The sequence below is a fragment of the Juglans microcarpa x Juglans regia genome, chromosome 5S (genome assembly GCF_004785595.1).
Source record: "Juglans microcarpa x Juglans regia isolate MS1-56 chromosome 5S, Jm3101_v1.0, whole genome shotgun sequence".
NCBI lineage: Eukaryota > Viridiplantae > Streptophyta > Magnoliopsida > Fagales > Juglandaceae > Juglans > Juglans microcarpa x Juglans regia.
This window is the reverse complement of record NC_054603.1, coordinates 24,799,472-24,822,813: the sequence shown is the minus strand read 5'-3', so window position 1 is coordinate 24,822,813 and position 23,342 is coordinate 24,799,472. Positions and strand designations below refer to the sequence as shown.

General features: G+C 40.5%; 1 protein-coding gene and 1 non-coding gene across 2 annotated transcripts; both read right to left on the bottom strand.

The window, feature by feature from the left end:
• Positions 1-655: 655 nt before the first annotated feature.
• On the bottom strand, positions 656-997 carry LOC121267245. The gene has a single exon (XM_041171091.1). The coding sequence runs from the start codon at positions 995-997 to the stop codon at positions 656-658; it is 342 nt and encodes a 113-aa protein (XP_041027025.1).
• Positions 998-16,854: 15,857 nt separating this feature from the next.
• LOC121268730 lies at positions 16,855-16,962 on the bottom strand. Its single transcript, XR_005941241.1, has one exon. It is a non-coding gene; the product is annotated as a small nucleolar RNA R71 (small nucleolar RNA).
• Between the last annotated feature and the right edge of the window lie 6,380 nt (positions 16,963-23,342).

Below are 23,342 nucleotides of genomic sequence, written 5' to 3'. Positions count from 1 at the left end.
CCCGTGGGCTTCCTAGATAAGCAACAAAATCTCTTCTTTTTTTTTTTTTTTTTCTTTCCTTGGGCCCGTAAGCTTCCTAAGGAAGCTATTGGATTCACTTTCTTCCTTGCACCAATCGGTCAAAGCAACACAAAAGGGGAAAAGTTAAAATCAATTCCCTGTAGTTCCCCTTAACCTGTCGGTCTACACCCAAGAAAAGAAAAAGAAAATTTCACTTCCTTTTGAAGCAAGTTAAAGCCAACGCCACCTTCATCCCTTTCCTTCCTCTTTCCTTTTCATCTTCAAGAAAACAAGTTCACTCACCAATTGCGCTATAGAAGAGCTACTGGGGTCATAAGGCTAACTCTCCTCCTGTAACCGTGCTTTCCTTAGATGGATGCGTCCTCTCTTATCATAGTCGAGGATTTGAGTCCTGTGATGCTCTAACCTCTCCTGCTAAGCCCAGAATGTGTCAGCCTGGCGGTCTAAGTGTCTCCATCTCTACTCCCCTCTCGGCCTCCGAAGTCGGTTGCGAGTTATATAAATCTGACGGGTGGTCCTTTCATCACCGGCCATGTCGCAACTGAAAATGACGTGAAAGAATGTGGATCATATGGGTGGAATGCCAGAGGATGCCATGCATGATTGCGAATGCCATGATGCGAAGCTAAACGAGTCACATGCCAAACAAATAAGGGTATTTGCTTCTCATGTCAGCATCTTTTTCCCATGTGGCCTCTTTAACATCATGATTTCGCCACAAAACCTTAACCAAGGGGATTTTAGGATTCCATAGTTCCTTATCCTTCCAATCAGTGATTTGAATTGGATCTTCCTCGTAGGTTAGGTTGGGCTGAAGTGAAATATCCCTCGTTTCAACAACGGTTGGAATTTGCTTTTCGAAACTCTTCTTGAGCGAAGATACATGGAAAACATTGTAATTTCCTAGCATTTTAGTGGGAAGATCCAGCCTGTAAGCCATTGCTCCTACTTTCTCTAGAATCTCATATGGTCCCATGTATCTTGGACTTAACTTCCCTTTCTTTCCAAACCGAAAGACTCCTTTCATGGGTGATACTTTAAGATAGACCCAATCGCCAACTTCAAACACGAGGGTCCTTCTTTGACAATCAGCTTAGCTCTTTTGCCTGTCCTGGGCAGCCTTCATCCTTTTCCTCATTTGGCGGATCTGATCCTTCATCTCTTGAAGAATCTCCGTACCATAGATCATTCCATCTCCTACTTCATCCCAGTATAAGGGAGATCTACACTTCCTTCCATATAACGCTTCGTAGGGTGCCATTTGGAAGGTGGCTTGGAAGCTATTATTGTAGGCAAATTCTATTAATGGCAAGAGCTTTTACTTTTAGTCCTTCTCTTGCAAAACACAAGCTCTTAGCATGTCCTCTAGGGTCTGAATCGTCCGTTCAGTCTGCCCATCAGTCTGAAGGTGATAGGAACTACTAAATTTCAACTTTGTGCCTAGAGCGTCTTGAAGGCTTTGCCAAAAACGAGAAGTGAAATGTGTATCCCTATCAGATACAATCATCCTTGGGACTCCATGTAACCACACTATTTCAGTAACAAACAGCCGAGGCAACTTCTCCATGGGGTCGGTATTCGTAATTGCCAAAAAGTGGGCACTTTTTGTCAAACGATCGCCACGACCCAAATAGAGTTTTTTCCCTTTGAGGTCATTGGCAATCCAATTGCAAAATCCATGGATATGTCCTCCGATTTCCATTTTGGGTTTGGGAGTGGTTGTAAATCTCTAGCGGGCCTCTGATGCTCTACCTTGACGGTTCTACAAATCGAGTATCTATTAACATAATCCGCTATGTCCTTTTTTAATCCTTCCCACCAAAAGTGTTGCTTCAAATCTTGATACATTTTGGTGCTCCCTGGGTGGGCTGTGTATGGAGTCTGATGTGCTGCCCTCAGTATCTTATCCCTGATCTCTTGATCAGCTGGGATAATATTCCGGTCTTTGTAGTATATAGTAGCCCAGCATTTTTTAGGGTGAAACCTTCGGGTCCTTCCTTCTTCTCTATCTTCCATCGAATTTCTACCCATTTGGGATCTTCCATCTAACGCTTCTTCACTTTTTCTCATTTCGTTGGTACAATTTCTTGTACTGTAGTTAGGGATACTTCGGCAAGAAGATCCTTGATCAACAACCTTCTTATACTATGCAGAAGGGGCTCTACTTCCAAGGCAAGACCTATGGATTTATCCCTTCGTGTCTTTCGACTTTGCTTACCTGCCACTATATTAGCCTTGTCAGGGTGATACTTAATCTCACACTAGTAGTCGCTAATAGTTTCTAACTACCTTTTCTGCCTCATATTCAAATTCTGCTGAAAAAACAAGTACGTGAGGCTCTGGTGATCAGTGTAGATTTCACACTTTGAGCCATATAAATAATGCCGCCATATCTTTAAGGCAAAAACTACGGCGGCTAACTCCAGGTCATGGGTGGGGTAATTCTGCTCATGGTTCTTCAACTGTCGTGAAGCGTAGGCGACAACTTGTTCCTCTTGCATAAGCACGCACCCAAGTCCTGATTTGGATGTGTCACTAAATACTACATAGGGTTTATGAGGTTCAGGTAGGGCTAGTACCGGCGCAGTTGTGAGCCTTTCCTTGAGTTCCACAAAACTCTACTCAGACTTCTCTGTCCAGACATACCTAGCATTCTTCTTAGTTAGGGCAGTGAGGGGACCTGATAACTTAGAGAATCCCTCCATGAATCGTCGATAGTACCCAGCTAATCCCAAAAAACTCTGAATTTCGTGCACATTCGTCGATCGCTTCCAGCTTACTACAGCTTCAATTTGGCATACAGATGGTTTTCCATCAGCTTTTCCAATGCTAAACAGAGATGCTGCTTGTGATCTTCTTCGCTGCTTGAATAAATCAATATATCGTCGATGAATACAACAACCAAGTTATCCAGATAAGGTCTGAATACTCTATTCATCATATCCATGAAGGCGGCAGGGGCATTGGTTAGACCAAAGGACATTACTATGAATTCGTAATGTCCATATCTGGTTCGAAACGCCGTCTTGGGGATATCCTTCTCCCTAATCTTGAGTTGATGATAACCAGACCTTAAGTCTATCTTAGAGAACACCGATGCTTCTTGCAATTGATCTAGTAGGTCATCGATACGTTGTAATGGGTACTTGTTCTTCACTGTTACTTTGTTCAATTCCCTATAATCAATGCAAATCCTCAATGATCCATCCTTCTTCTTAACAAATAGAACTGGCGCTCCCAAGGTGATGACCTAGGTTGAATGAAGCCCTTCTCCAGTAGCTCTTCTATTTGCACTTTTAGCTCCTTCAGTTCTAGGGGGTCCAGATGGTAAGGGGTTTTATGGACAGGGGTTGCTATGGGTTCTAGTTCTATGGTGAACTCGATTTCTCTATTGGGGGGTAGTCCGGGTAGATCGTCACTGAAAATGTGAGGGCTAAGCAGGCTATGGCACCATTAGCGATGCACTTCCTTGCCTGCAAAGCTAAAATCAAAGAGGGGGTAGCCTTCACCATCTCTCCTGTATGACGAATATGTCTACCCTCGGGCGAATCGAAAATTATCTCGTTATTTCGACAATCTATTCTAGCGTAGTGTTTGGACAGCCAGTCCATCGCTAGTATAATGTCGAACCCTAGTTGATTAGAGACGATCAGGACAACATCCATCAATCTTCCCTTTAGGGTCAGAGGAAATTTCTTCAACACACGGGTGTAGGTGATCGTGCTTCCGTCGAGAATCAACACTACTACAACTTGAGGTAGTGTCTGAGTCGGCAAGTTACACGTACGTGCAAACATCGCTTATACAAACGATTTCGAGGCGCTGGAGTCAAATAAAGCTCAAGCTATAAATTCTTATAACGCGATTTTTCCTAGGGTGTAATCAACTACTGAGTACTAAGCAATTATTTAAAAAGATAATTTCTAAAGAGGGGTATTGAAGGAAAATACCAGTGATAACGTCTGTTTCCTCATCCTTGAGGATTTTCTCACTGATATCACCAGGGGTGATGGCGTAAACAGAGGCTTAAGCAGGTGGCCTCTGATTGGGCCATTTGTTAGGAATTATCTTTCCTCCTTGAACATTCTGTGGGCATTCCCGGATCATATGCCCCGACTATCCACATCGGTAGCACACTCTTAGGCCCACACGACATTCACCACTCTGGTTCTTTCCAAATTTCTTGGAGGTGACAAGTGGAGCTATTATAATGCCTTTTCCCTTGTTAGCTCCTTGAATAATCCTCCACTTAGCATTATTCCCACCAGCAGTGAAGGTAGAAGCCCTATTTCTCTCGAGATTGATCTAAGCTATCACATTTCGTTGTTCCACTTCTGCTATTGCAGCCACATTAACCAACTCTTGGAAGTTGTGGATGCAGAATCCAACCACATAACTGTGAATTCTAGGATTCAGCCCTGCTTGAAACTTTTAGGCTTGCATTTTCTCAGTAGCAATCAGGTGTGGGGCAAACCTTCCCAGCTGCATAAACTTTGCAGCGTATTGCTCAACAGTGAGATTGCCTGGTACCAATGTGGCAAACTCCTGGGTCTTCTTGGTCTTCATTGATTCTGGGAAGAAACGATTGTCAAATTCCCCCTTAAACCTCTCGCAGGTCAAAATGGTGATATTTTCCAATTCTCTAATCAGAAGTTGCCTCTTGGTGTCCCACCAAATTCCATCTTCACCCTGCAGCAGGTGCCCTGCATATTGTACCTTATATTCCTCAGTACAGTCGCTGATCTCGAAGGTCTTGTCCAGATCTAATAGCCACTTGTTAGCTTTCATGGGTCCCTAAGAACCCATGAAATTGGGGTATCTATGTAATAGGAACTTCTCGTAGGAACACCCTCGGTTCTCAATTAACGAGCGTTGCTGGTTCTGCCTCAGTATTGCTTCCTGTTGCTGCTTCATGGTCTCCATATGCACTGTGAGTACCTGCCGGTGACCGTGGTATAACTTATGTCGAAACTACATTGTCTTTAGACTCGTTCTCAATGCATTGGTAAATAACATAATATCATAAAAATCATAACGTGTACACCCACCAGCGTTAGGTGTCATAACATGTTGACTTCGCTCCAATGTTCTTTAAAGAGAACCCATTCGAAGCCTGTTGACTGTTATTCGTCAACATAGAGGTTACTACTCTATTATTAAACACTCTAGAGTGGACAGAGGAGTTCCACCAAGATAATTTCCTATCCTGGCCTTTAGGCTTGTGACAAAATGATTTTCATGCTATGCTTTAAAAAAATATTTTTCATTACATGTGCATATGTAGTAAATTTCATGCGAAAAAATGACTTTTAAAAATGTAGTATGAAAAATGGTGAAAATGCCATATGTCGTGTAAGTATGCATTCAATGTGTCATATAACATGATAATTTATGTTCAAAATGATAATTGAAGAATAAATGAAGCATTTATCAATAATTCATAAGAAATTTATCAAGATGTAAGTTAGAGGCCAACTTAAAACTTCCGAAAAAATTTGAAATTAGCATCGTAGCTATGTAAATAGTGTGTATGCTAAGTTAGGGTTAATACTCTTATGGATAGGTTCAAAATCAAAGACTTCAAAAAAATTAGGTATTTACAAAAATACCCCTCGATTTTCAAAAATTACCATTTAGGCCCTAAATTTTCACTTATTGCAAATGAACTCCAAATTTAACCAAATTTCCTGGACTTCATATTTTTGGCATTCTAAAATCATCCATATGCTTAGATTTTCAAAATTCAAAGTGGAACCTGTCTAGTTAGTCCCAACCCGTGGCATGCATCCTATTTGATGCCTATGTGTATTTCAACTATTGATCCCTATGAATGCATGCATATGAGATTTTATTTAATCATTAATGATCACTAACATCTTTAGGGACATTATGAAGTCTAATCATTGAGTAATAAAGTTCATCCCAACACTTAATCAAAGCTAAGAAATCCTTAATCACCAATATGTTTAAAACCGATTCATGCTTGATGATTAAAACAGGACAGATTTAAAACCTATCATGACATGCTTCAAATAACAGATTTAACCTTCCATAATCATATTAGGATAATTATAGATCATATCAAATCATAATTAGAGCATGCCATAGCTAAAATTCCAATTAAAAACATTCAATCATTCAAACCTTCATTTATTTGACCCGATTCTGCATTAAGTATCATAACCTTCTAAAAAATCTACCAAATTTCATACCAACACTTGTAAACAAAGCTTGAAATTGTAGCTAAGATCAAAAGGAATAAAACTTACAAATTTTGTGGCCTTCCAAGCACTCTAGACTGTCTTACACAAGAACACTCAAAAACTCACCAAAACTCACTCGGCTTGCACTCTTTTAATCTTTAAGAGGGGGAAATGCTCTCAAGGCTCAAGATGATGCTTGGAGCTGTAGTGTGGGTGAAATGATAAGGGGAGGGAAGTATTTATAGGTGGCCAAGGGGTGAGGGACGTTGGCTTGGGTGCTTGGTGATTGGGTGAAGTGGGAGGTGCTCAAATCTGAAAAATTTTCAGATTTGCTTGCATGAGCTTAGGTCACTTGTGCAGAATGAAATAGTGCCCTAAACCACCATCATTTCCTCTCCGCAGTAGTTGCACGGGTCCTGTAGATGACTCCAGGTTGTGGGGCATCATTGGGATGGCAGAAGATCCCTCAAACCACCCTTGAAAACAGGTGGATGAAGGTGATTTTGTGGTGGCAGAAAATTAGTTCGGTTTTGGATCTTTTTGGGCAGCAAAAATGAGTCAAAATCCTTCATGATGGTCATGGGATTTCTTGGTGATTGGGTGTAGAAGAAGGTGGCATGGGGTGGTGGTAACCATGGCAAGAGGCTGGTTCAAACTCAATCCAAATGGTTCCTAGACAAACTAGACCAAGGTGCACCCAGTTTGGTTTTTTGAGTTTGTTGATGCAACCAATTTCGTCCAAGGCTCAAACTGAGTTTTGGAGGGTTTCATAAGGTGTTTAAGGACCATATTAACCTTGAGGATAAACCACAAAAATGTTGGGTCCAAGGGCAAAACAGTCCAATCATTACAACGGGCAATGCAGAAAACCAATTGAAGCATGGTTTGGGCTTGTTATGTCATTTTTCTTAATGACATGTGGAATGGTTTAGCTAGGGTATGAACATCGTCTAATCATGGTTTAAGAGAGTATTAATTCAAAAAAAATTGAATTAAAAGGTTTACGAAAAGATTAAGCATGATTAAGTTTCAAAGCAGAGATTAAAGTGCACTAACCTCAAGTATGATGGTTAATGGCCTTAACCAATTTTCAAAACTTAATTTGGGTACTTTGAGTGTGATCTGGGTTTAATGAAACTAATGGTATGGTGTATTGGGCCTTTGGTCTTTCAATGATAAAATGAGTCCAAATATGGCTTAGGGCAGATTGGACCCTTGAAAAGGGCCAAGGGTCCAATCTACACCAAAAGCTTTATGCCTTCCTATACTTGGGCCAAGACTAGTCTTGATTTTCTACGGGATTGGTTCAAAGTTCTCTTCGGCTAGGCCCATGAATGTACTTGGGTCCTAAAAAGCCTCACCAAAATTACTAATGGGTTTGCTTCTCTAATCCTTAGCTTATTAACACTAAGTACCAACATCATTACTAATCTCACTATCAACCTTAATGAAAGTGATTAACCTATAACTAAAAGCCTAATCTAGAGTACTTAAGGGTGAATCAAGAGTTAATTAAGCGGAGTGTTATAGCTTGAACCAAAGAGACCTTATTTGAAGCCTATGAATTCTTAGTTACTTTCCATGTAAGCTTTTAAAATAGCATTTCCATGGACAGGTAGCATGTCTTAATATTCAAGTTATTTCTCTTGTAAGTTAAGGTGAGGAGTAGTCATTTGGGTTAATGTTAAGCATAGGAGGGACGTTAGATTTTAATATCGTGGCCTTCTCTTTTAAAGGGAGGGCTAAATAATATTGTATGAGTATTAACACTTTTATGCAATTTATTGGATTAGGACCTATATTGATGATGGAAATATCGAGGAGCATAGAGTGGTAAGTAGCTATGACCATGCTTCTTATACCAAGTTCTCTTTATGAAAGAATGTCTCTCTCTCTCTCTCTCTCCTTTCAAATGTTCCATAAAGAAAGAGTAAATGTATATAGTATGTACAAGCCCTTTCATGATAGCCCCTGTTAAGCGCCCTATTGATTATAATTATGTGTATGTGTATAAGGTAATGCATGTACGTAGATTCTAAGTCATGGGATTTCCATACATGCTCTCTTAATAAACTTATTGATTATTCCTATATGTAGTATAGCATGAAAATGTATCTTATTCATAAAAAATGCATGTGCATCGGAGTAAGAAAGATGATGAAACTGTTTTGATTGCAAAGGAAAGGAAATGAATGTCTTATGCCTTATGCTTCAAGTGATGCTTCAAATGAGTTTAAAATGTCCCTATGAACTGATGCTTTAAATGATGCGAAGAAAGTGTTTTAAAATGTCCTTATGAACTCATGCTTTAAATGGCGCTAAGAAAGTATTTTAAAATGTCCCTATGGATTGATTTTTTTGGATGCCATGAAAGATGATGTTTAAGCTCATACTTTTAAATGATGTTCTTCCATGAATGAACTATTAAATGAAAAGGACTGAAAGGACTAACATGAATGAAAGAAAGAAATAACTGAATTAATGAATGTTTTGTTGTATGAAAATACGTAACGGCCATATGAATGAAAAGGGTACCAAATGAATGGGCAGATTGCAATGCCGGGTAAGTAGTATTGGTAGTGCACCAGTGCTACCCCCTGATTGAAAGGGATTCCCAACTTGTGGCCATAGGGGAATCCAGGTCCAAAGGAAGACCGCTAACCCTAACACACGGGGCGTAATAGTGTGTACCAGCCAAAGGAAGTGAAACATGAAAGTATAGTTATCTCTTAAACTATTTATGCATGAAAGTTTTGCTTATTCCTTAAATGTTTATGCATGAAAGTATGACCTATTCCTTAAACTGTTTATACATGAAAGCAATGTCAAGATTAGCAAATGTTTATGTATGCATGTTTTCATAAGAAAGGTTTAAGTGATCAATAAGTTAACAACATGGTGTACTACTTACGTAGTATTCGACTCACTTTTATTTTAAATGTTTTAAGCGTCCAGGTAATGAAAAAAAGATTGGGGAGCGAGGCACTACTACAGAGGGAGAGGTTGACGCTTAGGGTCTTCCCTAACTAGAACTGTTATGTTTATGGATGATGGGTTATGTTTATGGTTGAACATTCGATTTGACCTTATATGGATGATGGACTATATTTATGTATAGATGTTATATGTTGGGATGGACTCTGAGAGTTTCTTTTGGGTGAATGTTTGAATAGAATGTCTATCAGGTGTTCCTTTTATTAGATTAGAAATTAAGATTACATGTGTGTCATGTTCATGCTGATCGCATATTACTAAAAAAAGAGAAATAAAGTTAAAGAAAAGGACAAGTATGTACGTCGCGATCCTGCCTTCCCTGGGCGGGGTTGTGACAAATCTTGGTATTAGAGCAAAAGGTTATAAGGTCCTGTAGACTTTAGGGATGAACAAAGCTGAAGTCCTCTCTCTAAAGTATGCCAAGCTCTGCAGCAAGTTCAAAAGGTATTTTCTTATTGAGTATCATGAATTATATTTGAATGATTGCAAGTCATCCATATTTATTTCATACGAGTCCACTGCTATTGTTACTATTATACGTGTTTTAGTATGGCACTGATAGGCAATACTAAGAAAGATAGATGTTTGGGGGTGACCCTGTTCCCATAGCATAGAGAATAGCATGAGGTTCCCAGAGATGCAAGGGACCTCACCAATGTCCTTGCATGCTTGATAGAGACCGTTATTGATGGAAAAACTGAGACGCAAAGAAAACCCAACATTCAACAACCTTCAAACTATTCAGTAGACAACACCCTTTGGTGTTTGATGGCAAGTGTAGCGAAGCAAATGCTGGCAACTGGATCGAGCGCCTAGAGAAGATTTTCCATGTAGTCTGCTGTCCAAAATAAGAGAAGATAGAATTCACTGCTAACAACTTATTTGACGTGGCGAACGGGTGTTGGAAGTCTACTTATGGGCTTATTCCACAAGAGTTAAGCAAGGAAACTCCAATTTCATAGGCGATATTTAAAGAAGCTTTCACTGACAAGTTCTTCCCCTTATTTCCCCATCGTGCGTTAGTACTAGGCGATTCTGTTGCCACACATTCCTTATATCTTGTAAGTTTGCATGTTTAAGTGAGAGGACCCCCGAGTCCTTAGGCGATGGGACACTAAATATGTAATGCCCCGATCTCGGAAGTCCGTAGAGTTAGTTCTTAATACCTAATATCAACTTAAATAACACAACTATAAAATCTAGAAAATCCCATAAAATATTAATCCATTTAATCAATCCAAATATCTAAGTTCCTCCATGGGGACAATAAAGAAATTTCCAATAATATAAATTAGAAATTCTCCAAAAACTCGAAAATATCCTCAACTCATAAAATCAAAATACCCAAAAAATAAATCAGTTTACTAACTACGACTCTCAAATAAGTACTTGTACCCTCATGCACTTATTCTACTACGATCATCACACCTTGCTAAACTTTCTACTCTTATTCTCCAGCTGAACTATCAAAATTATCTGAAAAATAATTGGAGATAAGGGGTGAGTTATCAACAACTCAGTAAGCAGAGGACATATACTAGTATGTAAACATGAGCATTTATAGAGTTCAGAATGCAGAACAAAATATTTTCTTTCAGAATGCAGAATCAGAATAATATTTTCAAAATGCAGCGTCAGAACATCTTATTAAAAATAACAGAGCGAAGGTTCGAAAATATTCATAATCAAAATCCCTTTGGCATAGCATAAACTGAAACATCACATCTTATCTTATCTTATACTATCATATTAGAACAAATACCATGTTTAACTCCCGTGGTAGGGTTGTGCAAATTCCGGTAGCTAATCGAGCAGAAACAGAATGTGAATCATCCCCTTATTCATTCTTGGAGCCCCGAGTGTGCACATAGGAAAGACCACACAGAAAACCACTTTGTTACCAAAGTGGGTGCACCAGAAACAGAAAAGTTGGTACCAACCCGAACAGAGGCCACAGTTTTACACCCATGGTAAGGTCAGAATGGAACAGAAACAGAAATAGAATGTTATGCAAGAGGTTTTTCAGAAAGCACATCAGATCATATCAGAGTACAAAAAATCTTCAGAATAGAACAAATCATATTACAAAATAATTTATGCACAAAATTTTATATTCGCTCATTTTTCAAAGTTTAGAAATAGAATGTCAAAAACAAGCTCATGTCTACACTAGTCATGATAGAAAATAATTTCTTAAACAGAATCTCATGAATAATGCAGAACAAATAACTGAGGTAGTTCAAATTTATTTTCATAATCAAATATGTATATTTTCCAAAAATAACCTCAACTCATCTTATTTTAATGCAAACTCTAGCATAGGAACCCCACTTACTTGGACTTCTTAACTTTTTCAGAATTTTCCTCAAAATGTCGAAAAATAATTAATTGTCACCTATAAAATAATCATATTATTCTCGTAAATTTCCAATTAATTACACATTTCGATATTTAATCCTAAGCTTCTAAAATAACCTAATTTAATCCTTCAATACCTAAAAATCCTCATAACCTTAAAATACCATCATTTTCTAAGACCATCATTTTCTAAGACCATCAATATCCACTTAATCGAATTCATACTGAAGAAGAAAATTTATCTAATAAGTATTATGATAATTATATTACTCAATAAAAATTAATATTCAAAATATCTAAAATACCAACAATATTTTATAAATAAAAAGAATACATTGGTTACTTAAATTTCTATAAAATAAGTCATGAAAAACTCATCTCTTAAGAAAAATTGGTTTACTTCCTTTAACTAACAATATTATCAAAATACAATATAATATTTATTGAAACTTAAAATCCTATTTAAATATAAATATACGTATATATATATATATATATATAATTACACCTTATGAAATAAAACTAGCGATGAACGTAAACACATGAATATTAGAGATGCAGCGGCGACAGGGACTCACTGAGAAGATAATGTGCGACGGGGCTATCTGGAGGGATTGTATGGCGGGGCTGAGGAGCAGGAGTGCGGCGGAGATGCCGTCAAGTTGGGCTGAGCACGAGAGAAAGAAAGAGAGAGAGCAATTGAGAGGGAGTGAGAGAGTGCTGAGAGAGAAAGAGAGAGTGATGAGCAAAAGAGAAAGTGATGGGGGAAGGGAAAGACAGCAATCACAACATGAGGAAGAAGATAATACCGAGAAGAAGAGAGGGTTGTACAGTGGCGACGCGTGGTGGCTCTGGACGAGAATAACATTGAGCTGTTGATGCTCTGTTTTCGGGAGCTAAAACAGAGTATGCCATGTGTTCCTCCTTCAACGGCTGGGCGATGGTGGGGTGGTGAGGACGACTGGAGGGTGGTGCACTGTTGCACATAGGGGTTTCTATTTGTGAGTTCGTATGGCAGGGCAGCGGCGTCATGGAGAATCTACCCATGTTGCGCTACGGGCTTGGCCAGTGATTGGGTGTTGCACAGCTGCGCTGAGTGGAAGGTCTCACAGTGAGGAAAAGAAGTGACTATGGTGAGGCTTTGGGCCCTGAGTGATGGTCGTTTACGGTGGAAGTGGGTTGTGCTGCGGAGAAGCCGTGGTTGCTGTTTGTGTGGGGAGGAGTTGCTAGCGGCTAATACTTTTTAGGAGAGGAGTACAAGTATATATATAGGCAACGGAAAAACCCTAGAGAAATGAGGGAGAGGTGCGTGTGGAGAGAGCTGAAAATAGAGTCGTGTGTGTGCATGGAAATAGAGTCGGAGACGTGCGTGGAGTGGATAAAAAAAATGCACTAGAGACGTGCACGACCATGCATTACCGTGGACGAGAGGGAAACTTAGGGATGAAAAATATAGACAAAAAAAAATGTGCAGAAAAATAAAATAAACTAAAACAAAATAAAAAAATAAAAAATTAAGCTTGATTGGGTCCGGGTGTGACAATATAGGCAAGTTTTTGTGACCCCATTGTTAAGATGCATCTCGAAGGAGGATGCCGAATATGTAATGAGAGAGGTGCATGAAGGAATATGCAGAAATCAGTCAGGAGGAAGGTCACTCGCCACGAAGATCATGAGAGCAGGATACTACTTGCCAAACGGCCTAGGAGACGCAAAAGAATTCGTAAAAAGATGCATCCAATGCCAGCAACACTCACCAGTCCCGAATACTCCTCTCAAAGAACTAAGGTTGATAACCTCCCATTGGCCATTTGCTCAATGGGGCATAGACCTAGTAGGCCCTATGCCCTCGAGCAAAAGGGGGACCAAATTCATCATTTTCTCCGTCGACAACTTTACCAAGTGAGCAGAAGCTGAAGAGATGGCAACAATGACAGCCCAAAGCGTGACAAGGTTCTTATGGAAAGTTATAATATGTAGATTCAGGGTGCCACAAGGCATTATCTCTGACAACGGCAAATAGTTTGACTCTAAACATTATCGCAAGTGGTGCGTTGAACTCTGGATCAAAGTCAAATACTCATTTCTAAGACACCCACAAGCAAATGGACAGGTTGAAGAAACCAACAAAACCATTGTTGGAATACTAAAGAAGAAGGTAGGCGAGAAGAAAGGGACGTGAGTGGATGAGTTCCTTGAAATCTTATGGGCATACAGAACACAACCAAAATCTCAACGGGTGAAACAGCTTTCGCCTTGGCGTACGGGAGTGAAGCAATGATACCAGTGGAAGTAGGGTTGCCAAGCCACTTGAGAAAAGGCTTCGATGTCAGCGCGAATGATGAAAAGCTGGAAGAAAATTTGGACCTACTAGAAGAGGTGAGGACAAATGCCAAAACAAGAATGGCAGCCTTCAAAAGGAAGACGGAGCTGTACTTTAACAAGAGGGTGAGACCAAGGTCCTTTAAAGTGGGTGACTTAGTCCTGAAGGAAACCGGAGTAACTACACTAGAGGAGGGGAAGCTGGGACCGTGATGGAAAGGGCCATATGTCTTGGCAACCAGTTATCGCCTGGGTGCCTATTGTCTTAAAGCTACCTCAGGCCATGAGTTGCCCTACCCTTGTAACGCTGAGCACTTAAGAAGACATTACATTTAATTCATGATGTATTAAGTTTGGTATAATAAATTACTTATTTAAGAAGCACGAGATTATTTTCTCATTACTTCGCATACTTTTGTCAATTGATTTAAATTTGATGATGTCGTACTACTTCACACTTTTCTCACCAATTTGATGGTGTCTTGCGACACTCTTATCGCCAAGGTTACATGGTCGAGGAACTCTCCCGCTAAACCACTTACCAGAGTTACGGGATCGAGGCACTCCCATCACTCTTTTCGCCAAGGTTACACGGTCGAGGAACTCTCCCATTACACCTCTCGCCAGAGTTATAAGGTCGAGGCACTCTCTCGCCACACTTTTTTCGCCAAGGTTACACAGTTGAGGAACTCTCCTGCTACATCTCTCGCCAAGGTTACATGTTAGAGGAACTCCCCCGTTACACCTCGTGCTAGAATTACATAGTCGAAGAACTCTCCTATTACACCTCTTGCCAAGGTTTCATGATCGAGAAACTCTTCCATTACACCTCTAGCCAGAGCTACGTGGTCGATACACTCTCACGCCAAACTCTTTTCACTAGGGTTACTCTAAATATGAAAGTGCATTCTAAATACTCTATTATTGGACTAAATTGCTAAAATGTTAATAGAAATCATTGAAATTAATGTGTATTCTTGAATTGAGTTCCTATTTACTTTGGGATACTTCTAAGGAGATTTTTATGTTTGATTTCAGAGTCTATAAAAGAGCAAGTCCAAACCCATTCAAATTCAAAGGATTTTCAAGTGGGCAAGACGTTGGAACAACCTAAGAACTTTCAACGAGTGTAGAACGCTTCAAATAAAGATAATGATGGGTTTTGAGAGTAATTCGGATCAGAGTTCAAAATGCGCTAGGAGACAGAATGGACACACTTTAGTATTTTAACCATAACTTTTCGTTCAAATATCGGATTTATGCAATTCTTGATGCGTTGGAAAGCTCTCTTAAAGGGCTACAAAATGGTCTCTAATAAAGATTTATAGATTCAAACTCCTGAAGTATGTACGTGGCTACCAATTTGAGTCATAACATTTAGGCTATTTTGTATGTGGGAATATGAAGACATTAGGGGTTTCTTTCCCACCATATTTAAGCACATCATTAGCACGAAATTGGAGAGTTCAAAAGAGGGGAGATGGCTCAGTTTGAAGGAGGAAGATTTGAAATTAATTTCCATGGCCACCGTTTGCTCTATTTTTCTCTTGAGATTTTGTTGTCCATTATATTTATGGGTAACTAAATTCTTAAGTAGGGCTAGGGATGAACTTGCACATTAGATGGTATTTTTAATTTATTCTTGATTTATGTATTTGATTTTCAATTACTAAAACTCTTTTGTTTTATCATTTTCAATTCATTGTTGATGTTTTCTTCTCCGAATAAAAATAGAATTTATTCTGTTTATGGATTCAGTCATGCTTTTTCTATTGAATAGATTAGCTCTTTGATTATGTTTGGATCAATTATTTATCTATATTAATTTAATTCTTAGCTGTAATATCGCTTCCTAAGTATATTGTCGTCGTTGGATTTTCTCAATAATGATAATAATTTACGTATTTTAAAAGTGGTGAATGATTTTTCAAGGGGTTACATTTGGTTTAATCTTGGTTTATAAATCTATACCTTTCGATTGAGAATATAAGGAATTGAGTTCCCAATTGAGTTATTCAATGAATTAAGAATAATTAAAATATCATATTTGTGCAAGGGATTCTCGACGCTTTACTATTTATCAAACTTGAGTACTTTTTTCGTTAGTCACTTTGCTTCACTTTAATTTGCATTTAAAATTAAACTTTGTTCTCCATTAATCATTTAATCTATTTCTTTAGTTTCTTTGTTCTTTCTGCAATTCTTTTAATTTTTCTCTTTGTGGAATCGACACCCCAAAGTTGTGCTACAACTACCGCATTATTCTTTGGGCGTAATCAAATTTTGGCGCTGTTGCCGGGGAGACGGTAGAAGAATTGCTAGATTGTTTTTCTTTTCAGCAGTTTGCAGAGGCAGTAACTTCGTTCCTTCTTTTAGCTTACTGCATTATTATTATTATTTATTATTTATTTATTTTTTCTTCTTTCTTTTTATTGTATTTTTTTTCTTTAAGTATTTTGTTATCTTGCATGCACAGATATAGAGACACCTTGGGTAGATTTGCTTGTAGGCCTGTGGAAGAATCAAAATCAAAATTTTTAAATCCTTTATTTGACAATCCATCTAGTCCCGAAGAAATGAGTGAACACAAAAATCAACCCATTAGAACTCTTCATGATTACCTCCACCTTACACGCATAGCCACACCTTCATGCATCATGTTTCCAGCTAATACTCGCCAACTGGATTTTAAAACAGGGATGATACAGTTACTCCCTACTTTTCATGGCTTGGAAAATGAAAATCCATATGTGCACATTAGGGAGTTTGAGGAAGTAGTTGCGACTTCTCATAGTCAAAATGCAGCTGATGATGTTGTGAGACTTATGTTCTTTCCTTTCTCTTTGAAGGATAGAGCTAAGAGTTGGTTATACTCACTGAGACCACGATCTATTGGGTCATGGAATGAGATGACTCAGGTCGTCGTTAATAAATATTTTTTCCAACATAAGACCAATGCTTTAAAAATGTAAATATCCACCTTTGCACAAAAGGACAGTGAGACTTTGTATCAGTCTCGGGAGAGATTTAAGGAGTTATTGAGTATGTGTCCTCACCATGGGTATGAGAATTGGCGCTTAATTAGCTGTTTTTATGAGGGACTTACACATAAAGAGCGCCAATTTGTGGAGATGATGTGTAATGGTGAGTTCTTACATAAAGATCCTGATGAGGCCATAGAATACCTCAATGAGTTTGCTGAAAAAGCTCACACTTGGACTGGACCTAATGCTACTGAAAGCACAAATAGGTCATGACCTGCAGGAAACCTAAATGGTGGTTGAATTTACCATCTCAGGGAAGAGGATAGCCTAAAGGCTAAGGTTGAGATGCTCACTAGGGAGCTAGATGTGTTAAAGACTAAGAACTTAAAGCCAACACACGTGGCCAATCATGTAGAGTCTTTTGGACCATGTTTTGTGTGTGGTGGGGTAGATCACCTCGCCCAAGAGTGTCTTACATTTGCTGAGATAAGAGGGATGTATGAGGAACAATGTAATGCCTTAAGTATGTACAAGAAGCCTTTTACACCTTACTCTGATACTTATAATCAGGGATGGTGCAATCACTCCAATTTTAGCTGGAAGTCTGAAAACCCGCCATCTGCACAACCCCCTAGATCATCTCCTGCACCATATCATGCACCTTTATCTTCCATGAGTCCTTTAGAAGACACTTTGCATGCTTTTATTGAGGCACAGGGTAAAACTAATCAAAAGTTTGAATATTTGATTATGTAGGTTGTTGAAGAAAACAAGGAGATAAATAGCCAAGTATCCAAGTAGATGAGTTCCTTGAGTGTGAATGAGCATGGCAAGTTCCCTTCTCAAGCTTAATCCATATCCCAAGGTCAACATATGGCTCAAGGAAATTTGAAGGAGGTCAATGCCATTGTGACACGAAGTGGTAAGTCCTCACACATCCCAAAACTGATAAGTCAGAGGATGTTGAAGAGGAACAAAGCAAGGATAGTGCTGAGTTGCCCAAAGAAGCCGAGGTAATCAAGAGCCTAGTTAAGGTACCATTTCCACAAGCTTTAAAATCTGGTATGCAAACTTTGGATTCTAGCAATGAAATCTTGGAGAACCTCAGGCAGGTAAAGATCAATCTTCCTCTTTTGCATGTTATTAAACAAGTTCCTACTTATGCAAAAATTCTCAAAGATTTGTGTACAGTTAAGAGGAAGCACCATGTTAAGAAGACAGCATTTCTAACAGAGCAAGTTAGTGCTCTAATTGAGCAGTGAATTCCTCCTAAATACAAGGATCCTGGTTGTCCCACCATTGCATGTAATATTGGAAATCATGAGTATGGGCAAGCTGTAACCCCCGCTCCTTTCTTCTTACGTAAGCTTCTCTCTTTCTTACCTAAGGCTCCTCCTTTCTGACGTAAGCAAATTCCGATGACGGAATTATGCAACAGTCTGCCATTCTTTCTAGCGACTGCGAGCATCGTCATGTGTGCCGAACCGTGATGACGTGACTCTCGAGATATTAGGTGACTTCTAAGGCACGCCCAATGTTTTAAATGTACTGGAAATATTTATATGAGGTATTTCCACTATCGTTGAGTTAAAACTTATTTTTAAATGAGACAATTATAATATTTTGAAGAGCTCCAAAATATTATAATTGTCGGGGATCATTTTAATATTAATTATTAAAATGATTTCAGTTATTTAAAATATTATGGGATTTAAATTATATTGAAGGTTTTAATTAATTTAAACGGTTTTATCCTTTTAAATGGTTTTATCCTTTTATTAATGATGAAGAAATATTATTTTATAAACTAAAGTTAGTTTAAAATAATATTTACCTTAATTCCTCTAAGTGCTTTTAATTAAGTTAACGTTGACGCATTTTCAAATCAGTGTTTTAATCCCCCATCGTTAGATCGTTACGCGGACCCCAAGACGAAGGGACTGGATTATAAACCCAGTGCCCCTCTCTCTTTCCCTCACTTTTCCCCAGCCCTTTCTCTCTCCTCCTTCTCGGCTTGCTAAGGCAGCACTCCTCTCTCCCTCGCCGAATGCTCCATGCCTCAGCTTGGCGCCGCCGTGCGTCGGCAGCCCTCACCGCCGGCACCACCAGCTCCACCTCACTTCGGCGAGCTCCCCCATCCCGGTATCTCTCCCTCACGCTCTCTCTTCCTCTCCCTTGGAAGTGCAAAGCCCGAATGGGCTTGATGCACGTAGCACTGCCTTGCGCCGTCCTCCGGCGTCACCGCTTCCACGGCAGCTTCCTCTGCCACCATCCTCCACCGAAGCCAGCCCCTGTTACGCAGCCCTCCCTCTCCTTCCACGGCAAGTACCTGAAATGGGTTTTAACCCATTTCTCCACCGTGCGCCACTGTGCGCGACTCCCACGGCCACCAGGCACCACTGTAAGCCTCCCCTTGCCTCCCCCTTCCTCCTCCCTTGGACCCGAGGCCCATAGCCTCTCCTCCATGCATGGGTCTCCTCCTCACGCACGCACGGGTTGTGCGTCCCCCACCGCCGTGCGCCGCCACCCACGGCGGGTAACCATGCTCTCTGGCATCCTCAAGCTACCACCAAGCCAACCCAACCTCCCATGGCCCCGATCTACCACCCATGCACGCACACTCTCTCTCACTCTCCCACGGCCTTTCCTCCACTGTGCGGCCAGATCTGCCGCCGTGAGCTACCGTGGCGCCACCCCAATGCCACCACGAGATTCACCGCATTTCCCTTAGCCAAGCCCTAGGTCCAAACCACCAATTTATGTGGTGGGTAATCACTGCACGTGATGGACAGTCACTGCGCATGACTGACTGCCACTGTACACGGTTAGGTACGCTGTGTACCGCCCTTCATAGCCACCATCACGAGCCCTTCCAAGACCACACTTAGCTATCCAAACGCCCAAACAGTTCCCGTACGTGGTGTAGCCACCCCGTACGTCTTTTCCGACGTCATCGACTGTGACGGTCAACGGGCAACGCACGGGTTATCCTATCGATGGTATAACTCTCTATCCCTTTTAATTATGTTAGATATTGATTAGTGGACTAGGTTGTGGCCTGTGCTGTTAGTATTAGGGGAATGACTATGTAGTATGGAGGTGTGATGTACTGTGAAGTGTTGGGCGTATGTGTGAAGTGTTGTGGACTATGCTGTGTAATGTAGTTGTGGAGTTGTGCCGTAATGATGGCGTGGTTGTGCTGTGCAGTGTAGTTATGGGGCATGTGCTGTATGGATGTCGTGGCATGTGGAGTGGGAACAGTACACGCTAAGTGTACTTTGTGTGTGGCGTAGTGTGGGGTAAGGAGAGTATATTCTATATACTCTCCTGGCATATGTAGAGTGGGAATAGTACACGTTGAGTGTACTTTGTGTGTGGCGTAGTGTGACATAAAGAGAGTGTATGTAGAATATACTCTCCTGGCGTATTGTGGAATGGGAAGAGTACACGTAGAGTGTACTCTGTATGGCGTGGTGTGTGATTTGAGTACACGTGGAGTGTACTCCATGTAATGGAGGAATGCACCATATGGCAGGTACGCCATAATGGTGATGTGGCGTGGTGTGTATGAAAGGAGTACATGTGCATATGGTGGAGTAATGCACCATGTAGCGGATATGCCATAATGGTGATGTGACGTGATGGGTATGAAGGGAGTACTTGTGGAATGTACTCAATATGGTCGATTGATGTACCATATGGTGAGTATGTCATAAGGGTGATGTGGCGTAGTGCATGTAAATGGAGTATGTGAAGGGAGTTGTACTCCATGTCGTAGAGTGATGCACCATAAGGCGAGTATGCCATAGTGGTGATGTGGTATATGTAGAGTGTACCACGAGGCAGCGACACTCCGTGTGATGTGTTGCAGAGATAAGGATGGTTGTGCAGTTGATGGGCGTAGAACGTGGTGAATAGTGTCGGGAATTGCGGAACAATGTCTCGAAGTAATTATGGTGCAGCCTGTAGTCTGAGGTGACAAGTGTCACCGTGATGGACTTATGGCTAGGAGTATGCGTGAAGTAGCAGAATAAGTGTAAGAGTACGCAGCGAAAGCATGACTAGGCAAAGTCACGAAGTGACGTGATTCCTGACAATTAAACTTATGATGGGTGAAGAGTTATTGTAGAAATGGCGTAACGAGAACGTGACAAGATGTCACGATGTTAAGGGAGTACGTGAGGAACCATACTCGTGATGAGTTAGAAGTTGGCGTAAAAGTGACGTAACAGGATATCAGGCGACGTGACAAGGTCACGGTGTAGCTTGAGAGTAGTCTCGAGCTATGTGACGTGACGCAAGGCGTAGTTGTGAACGGAGTCTTGTAGCGTTAAGTGTTGGGATGAACTGTAAGAAGGGACGGATAGCATGACGAGTCATGCTAGCCGAGTTAAGAGAATGTTGGTATCAGAATATGACCCTTGTCCCTCCGAGCAGGTGATCAACATGTTATATGTTGATCTTAGGTGATAAAGGGGTAAGGTACATGTGTAATCTGGTTAGACACATGTGTCGGATGGATTCACCATATGTAGTAGGTAATCTGTCCTAAGCATAGTTACACGATGCTTATGCTTCAGAGTTGGCTTAGAGCCGTGTGGCTTGTATGGATGGGAATGAGGATTAGTATGGGCTAAGATGTATGGAGGTAGTGACGGGTGTATTGTCTAGGATTGGGATGCGTGACTTAGTTGGTCTGAGTCATGCATCAAGATGAGTTCAATAAGGAGAATAAGACGAATGTCTTAGTGTCTTAATCCTAAGGTGAATCATGGGTTCACTTTAGTGAATGAGCACTCAAGGCAAGACTTTGAGTTGGAAGATGTGGTGATCATAAGTAGATCCTGAAGGGTTTAACATAGTAAAGGGCACATAAGTGCACGAGATAGAAGGAGAGTGTTCCAAGTATAGCGTAGTTCTATTTATAGTTAAGTTACTTATGCATTAGATAGAGAATGATGTTAAGGTTATGTATGCATGTAGGTTGCCAGCTGACACGCATATGAATGGACTGCATGGTATGAAAGTAGCATGGAGTCCAGGTAAGTATTACGTTCATGCCCTTCTAGAGTTTTCTAGAAATTACGAAATGAAAACGAAAAGCTCTTCTCTTTAAGAAAATGTTTAGGAAAGAAGATGTCATGCTTTCAAACGTATAAGTACGTACGGCCCCTCCATGAAAGCCCCATTTTACGCACCCAAAGTTATTAATTGTATGCTTGCGAATGGATGACTATAAGATGTATCTATTGTATGTATTTTCAAAGAAACGAATTGATGTAAATGCACGAAAGACGAGCTTGAGCCTATGCCTTCGTGGATCCTACGGACCGACGCTGTCGCGAGCGCCGCGAGGTGATGCTCGTGGACGCCGCAAAGGCCGACGTTCAAGGTGATGCTTACGAATGCCGCGAAAGGCGAAGTTTGAGCCCGTGCTTTATGTTTTATGGATGGTGCGAACTGACACTTTTGTGAAGGCCGCGAGGTGATGCTCGTGGACGTCATGAAAGAGGACGTTCAAGCCCATGCTCACGAAATGACATTTTCTCATGAAAAGAAATGTTTTCTCACGTTAAATGAAAGAAAGAACTGAATGAAAGCTCCAACTGTTTAGAGCTAGCATGAATGAATGAATGAAAGAATGAAATGAAAGCATGAAATGTATGAAGATACGTAACGGCCACATGAATGAATGAAAGGGTACCAATGAATGGGCATATTGCAATGCCGAGTAAGTAGTACTGGTAGTGCACCCAGTGCTGCCCCCTATGAAAAGGGATTCCTAACCTATGGCCATGGGCGGGATCCAGGTCCAAAAGACCGCTAACCCTAACACACAGGGCGTAACAGTGTGTACCGGCCTATGAAAGTGAAAAGAAAGAATGTATGTATGTACGTATGTAAGCATGCACGAATGCACTTTAAGAAATGAAGGCACTACACTCTTGCAGAAATGAAGGCACTGACGGGTGAAACATTTTACGAAAAGAAAGGAAAACCTCATCCAGTGGAATGTATGTATGTACGTATGTACGCATGCACGATTGCACTTTAAGAAATGAAGGCACTGCACTCTTGTAGAAATGAAGGCACTAACGAGTGAAACGTTTTACGAAAAGATAGGAAAATCCCGTTCAGTGACGTTTTCAAATGAACGCACGTATGTACGCATGCATGTACATATAGAATGTACGAATGATGAATGCATGAATGAAAACCTACGTTGTTATATTTTAACTGCATGAAGTAATGCTTACGAGTCTTTGACTCCTTTTAGTTTTTATGCATGTCCCCCCCTCCCCACAGGGAAGGAAATGAAGTACGCGTCGGGACAGACACGACCCATGGGGAAGAGCACGGAAGTCTAGGCACGAGGTTCAAATGTAAGAGAGGCATTTTATTATTAAAATTGATGTTTTCAGCTGTAAACCTCTTTTATTGCAAAAGCACATTTTTATTT

Excerpts from the sequence above, each read along its gene's own strand:
- LOC121267245 (XM_041171091.1), bottom strand. The coding sequence starts at position 997 with ATGGGACCATATGAGATTCTAGAGAAAGTAGGAGCAATGGCTTACAGG.